Source organism: Centruroides sculpturatus, unplaced genomic scaffold (genome assembly GCF_000671375.1).
Source record: "Centruroides sculpturatus isolate CEXI.00-Female unplaced genomic scaffold, Cexi_2.0 scaffold71, whole genome shotgun sequence".
In the NCBI taxonomy this organism is placed as follows: domain Eukaryota; kingdom Metazoa; phylum Arthropoda; class Arachnida; order Scorpiones; family Buthidae; genus Centruroides; species Centruroides sculpturatus.
The window spans coordinates 439,304-445,303 of record NW_019384332.1 but is presented as its reverse complement, the minus strand read 5'-3'; the positions used below and the strand labels follow the sequence as shown (position 1 = coordinate 445,303).

The window sequence follows — 6,000 nt, the reverse complement described above, 5'->3', positions numbered from 1 at the left end:
AAACAACAACAAACAGCTGTTCCAAATTTGCCTTAACTGATCTTAAATAAATCTTAAAATTATATATTAGATAACTTTTGAGCATCCTAAACTTATCAATAATTACATTTTTGCAGCACAATGTAATTAAATCAAATAAATTAAACTCCAACAATTTTTTCTAAACAATATAAATATATTTTATTGAAAAGTAAATTGACAAATTAAAAAATATACATATTTATTAAATAATAACAATTTCACAGAGTGTCCATTTGATTTTTGTCGGCTTCTGGAATCACTGAAAGTTTGGAATAATCTAAATCTGCGCCCATGGCACAAGAAAGTAATTTCTGGATGTTCCTTTCTTCGCTCTGTCCGAAAACGTATCCGTTAGCTTTATCGGCAGCTTGGAGTAGTCGCATCATACTTTGTTTTTCCTGGAAGCATAAACACTCAAATTTTCAATATTTTTCGCTCCATTTACATTAAAAATTCATAAGTAAATAACATGATGTGCATTTTTCAATAGAGGAAAAAAAATTCAATCTTTTAGATTCACATAAAATGAAATTTTGTAAACATGCTACAAGAAATTAATGTAAATGCTTTGTAAAGTTAAAAGGTATTCATTTTTATAAAAAAAATATATTTAAAAATCGACTGAATTTAATCAAACAAATAATCTTGTGTTTAAAGAATAAAATCTAGTAGACTGTCTGCATCTTTTTCTTTATGTCTGCATAAACATATTTAATAATTAAAACACTGATAAAAACTAAAATTTTTGAGATATTGGAAAGTTTGTTTCTAGAAATATACATAAATCAAGCAACAAATTAACAAAATGTATATTAATAGTTCAGTAGAAGAGAATAAAGTATATTTTAAGTCATATTATAAATAAATAAAGGTTAACTTAAGTATTTTTACTAATGAATTTAATATGGAAAAAATCTTTTATTTCTGTATGTAACGTATTTTATCACAATTTATGCTATGTTATAATTAACATCTCTTAAAAATTTATAAAACTTTATAAAAATTTAAAAACGTTTTGTTGGTATTATTCCAAATTAGTAAACTTTTATAAAATTTTATGTGAATATTCTGATTTTAATAGAACATATGTTTAAAAATATTATGTAAATTTTTCTTATGAATTAAATGTGATATATTTATTAAAATTTCCATAATGCTGAAGACATTCTCAAAAAGTAATTATTACCCCCACTTTCACAAGTTATACAATTTTTAGTTGTTTTAATGGAATTTTTTTTGATAAAAAACAGCTACAAAAACCAAAATAACCAGCAGAAAAAGGTGAAAGAGCTAACATTTTTGCTTGTGTTGAATGGGCAAAAGAGTTAGCTCTTTCACCTTTTTTTGCTGATTATTTTGGTTTTTGTAGCAGTTTTTTTAATCAAGTTTATCCAGCTGTGAGTGGCTGTGGATCCTTTTTGTGTATGAAATCAATAAAAGAAAAATTTTCACTATTCCTAATCTGTATAGGCAAATGCCAATATGATTATAATAAGTGAATTCTACTGTTAACTTACAAACCACCTTGGACACTTTTCCAAATGCATAACATTTCTTGTACTCCAAAATTCTAATCTAAGCAAACATTATTAGCTCTGTTCAGGGCCCACTTCAGGCTTAAATCCACAGAAGAGAAAATAGAAAAACTGTGCAAGGTGGTGTGAAAGTAAATTAATAATTCCAGTTTGAGTATAATTTAGGAATTCTACTATACGTAAGAATTTATTATTTACATATTTTTTATTTCCTCTTATTGTTACATTTTTTTTCTTGTTAAATAAACCTCTTGTTTACTAGTTTTATAAAGTAATTTATCCTTAATATAGTACAACGCATTGTGTATCAAACTTTTTATATTGGAATTACCATATAATTCATATTATAATACAAAATGATGAGTGAAATTTATATTTTCTCCCAAGATTAATTTATGATAAAATTATCTTTAATATCAGAATGAATTAACAATGTTTTTTCATAATTTAAAACAATAAAGTTATTTTAAATTATTGCATATTTATTTCATTTTTTGTGATTTGAGATTATTTCTATTTTAATTAAAAAATTTATTAACCTTATTCACGGCATGTTAAAATTATAAAAATATAATTCATTCTTAAATAAAAATTGTAATACATATTTCACATTTATATCTATACAAGAACTAAATCAAGTTATATATATACAAACTGAAAAAAAAATTTTTATCTATAATTTATTATCTTAATCTCAATGTAGATTGAACCTCCTTAATCTAGCAACCTGGATCTATCCATTGCTGGATTCAATGTATGTACATAACAATATGCTTATTCATCATACATATCAGTGTTATCAAAGGTAGAATCAAATTTACAATAGAAAATAACACAACTATTAACGTTTCCAAATAATGTTTCATATAATATAAAGTCCAAAACTGAAAATAATACCTGTAGTACCTGTAACTCAAATTCCATCAAAAGTTATCACGATCTTCATAGTAAGCAGTGTATTCAATATCAGTAGTGCCTTCATGGTATGTAGGGTCACAAGTACATGTATACAGAGGCAAACTAAGTGCAAAAAAGTGGATTTTCTATGTTGGGATAAGTCTTAGCAGTGTTATTAATGACTTTCTTCACTGCTGTTGTAATTTAGCTAGCTTATGGTACTTTGTCATGTCATTAATTAATTTTCTTTCAATCAAATTAATAGACACAACACATCTACAAATTAGTGGCAGCAGATTCAAAACATACCAGACCATGAGAGTTACCATGAATGCTGAATTAGAGATTTAATCAGTATTATTTATTTTATTCACAATATAAATTATAGCTTACAGTAAATTTGCAAAATAAATATTAACATTCACAATTTTCATCATGCACATAAAGAAAGAACTTCATTTAAATTAGGTACTATAAATTAATTTCATATATACATGATTACTATTTATCATTTTCATAGATTTTATGTTCTGTTTACTATAAAGCACAATACAAATGTAAAAAGTTTATATAGTTCATGAAGGAGACAAAGGGATTTGTCCCTATTTCAGGGCTATTACAATGATTAGCCTGAAATCAAAGTATCAATTTTTCTGCCTTACATATATTAAGGAAAATATTGTAGAGATAATACATTTTTTGTTTAATTAGATTATTTATACAACTTTTGAAATTTTTTCAGTATTAATGTCAAATATTTAGTCTATTTCAAACAACATTCTCTGAAGATCAACCAAGGCATTCAATTTAATTGAATGCAGACTCAAAGTAACTACTGCATAACTGACATTTCTGTGTTGGAGAATAAAAAGTTCATTGTTTGTGACTATTGAATATTTGTTTAATTTAAGTTTGATTAGTAATCTTAATTGATACACCAATTGGAATCATAATATATGCAAGTACAGAAGGAATTGTCAACTTCTGGTACCATTTACAAAATTTTGACTTGATTTCTTATCAATAGTGTATAATTTGAAAAATCTGACTCCATTAATAATGAATATACATAACTAAACTAGTTTATCAAGAACTTGTTATTATGATTGTTTCATTTAATTTGATCATAATTTAAAACTATATAATTATCATAATTTTGCTTTCTTTATATTTTATAAAGTGAATATAGTTAATAATAAAAAAGCAAAGATGAAAAAATAAGCATAACAGAAAGTTTTATGAAACTATTGTTTTAAAAATTAAACATTTATCTAAACCAGTGTTTCTCAATGGGGGCAATATTGCCCCCATGTGGGCGTTTTTCCATGTTGAGGGGTGATTAATAACAATTTATATTTTGGGGAGTGAAAAACAATTTTCTGGGTGATATAGTAAAACATTATATTAAGAATAATTACATATTTTATTTCTTATATCATACAATAATTAAACAATATTTGTTATTTGTTTAATTATTGTATCATATAACAAATAAAATATCTAATTATTCCGATGCAGTACGAATTTGGCGTTAGCCTTGTCCCTCGGCATCGGAATTTTGTAGTGAAGGGGGCGATACTACGTAACGGTTTTATTGAAGGGGCGACAATTCGTTAGAGGTTGAGAAACACTGATCTAAACAATCTTAAAATAAATTACTATAATTTTTTGTAATAAATTGAAATTATGTATATATTGTCACAATTCATTATCAGAATCTAACAAGTTCCCAAAAATAATTCAAATATTTTTAATATTTGAATATCAGGAAGAATTTTCAATTAAGTCTTAAAAGAAAAATTCTCATTTCTGATTTGTCCAAATAATCCCAAATAACATTAAAATAGTATGAAACAATTATTAATCTATCAATCCATGTTCTTAGCTTGATATTATGCATTAAAAACTTCAATTACTAACAAAAACTTGATGAAATCTTATAAACCACAGCCAACCTGATATATTAAAGTTTCCAAACAAACTGATCAATTTATTATCAAGCTATTATAAAGTTTGTAATTGCCAGATAATAATTCAACAGTTCATTTGGAAACCTTAATGAAATCATTAAAGGATATATTTGTAAATGGTAATACAAGAAATAAGTTTTGTTTGAACCTCTTAGAAATTGTATATGAGCTGTATTTTCTTTAATATGCAATATACATCAATGAAAGTATTGTAATGGTACTGTTCATTTTATGTTAAAATATTACTGTACAAACAAAAAAACATTGTTATTCATAAGACACAGCTTTGATTACTTTTAGCACAAGTTTTATGATAATTTATTACAAATTTAGCCTAATAAGATTAAATTGTTTATTTCATGTGGTTTATTTTTCTCTTTTAGATTCATAGTGTAAAAGTTGTTGGTGATTTTACATTAATTGCATCCTAGAAAGTGGTTTGCAGGTTATTTAACCAGCAGTTAGCTTTGGTTATTTAGGAGACTATCCAATTTGTGGATAAGAGAGTAATTTCATTCTTTCTTTTTCACTTTCTAGGTAAGATATAGCCTAGTTTTTTTTTTTTGTAATTTTTTTTCTTTTGGACAGTTCTTGCACTTTTAGGTTTAAGTTTGACTTTACCTTTGTGTTTTTATTTGTACGTTATGTGTATTCACGTATTGTGTTAACAGATATGTTGTATGATTTTGTGTGATTTCTCCCAGAATCATGGTTGTACCAGTATGCTTAAATAAATAAATAATTTAGCCTGGATACAGTCTGCAAATATAATACAGATGATTAAGAATTTGGGTATTTAACATATAAAACTTCAGATTTTAGTTTGTACTTGTTCTCATACATTTTTTAAGCAAGAAAATAACTTCTCTTAGAATTATTTCTGTTCTGATATAGATATCTTGTTTTTCTTTCTCAATAAAGATTATTTCCAAAAACAAAAACAAAAAAAAAACAAAAAAATTAAACTAATAGGCAATAGAAAAGCAAATAATAATATTTTAATATGAATATACTGTGAGAGGCTGGACAGACCTAGTGGCTTGTCCAGAGGAGACTCTTTAGATTAAAGGTCCTATATACAAAGGGATTAGTTAAATACATACAATTTATTTGATATTTTTAAGGTTTTATTAAATAGAATAAATGTTACAAAAATGTAAACCAACATCTTGAAAACTGCTGACTAACTCTACTTTTATGTAAAGAAGGAAATTCAGTTTCCTTTAATATACACCTTATCTTGATTTTAACCAAACATCTTGTGAGAACCGAGGGGGTTAGTTAATGAATTATACCTGTTCGTGTGTTGATGTCTAGATCTAGCTAGTTCTGACAACTGACATAGAGAAGTTTGTTTAATTTATTGCTATCAGTGTCTAGAAGATATGATTTTATAATATAAATTTCTATAGGTTTGACGGCTCTCATCCATAAATTAACATTCATCTGACAATAATTTCTTTAACCTGGTCAACTATCTAGATATCGTTTATATCAAACGTTGCATTTGACTACAAAGGAGGCGATTTATTGCCGTAGCCACGTGTCACGTGCAACCAAAGAGGTGATAAGAAGCA

At 25.8% G+C, this 6,000-nt stretch overlaps 1 protein-coding gene across 1 annotated transcript in view; it reads right to left on the bottom strand.

The window, feature by feature from the left end:
* Positions 1-211: 211 nt before the first annotated feature.
* LOC111630478 (GPN-loop GTPase 2-like) overlaps positions 212-6,000 on the bottom strand; it is a 36,427-nt gene continuing 30,638 nt past the window's right edge. The window contains exon 7 of the mRNA XM_023374584.1: positions 212-419. Within this exon, the coding sequence (XP_023230352.1) occupies positions 240-419 (180 nt within the window). The 3' untranslated portion in view covers positions 212-239. The remainder of the gene's footprint in view (positions 420-6,000) is intronic.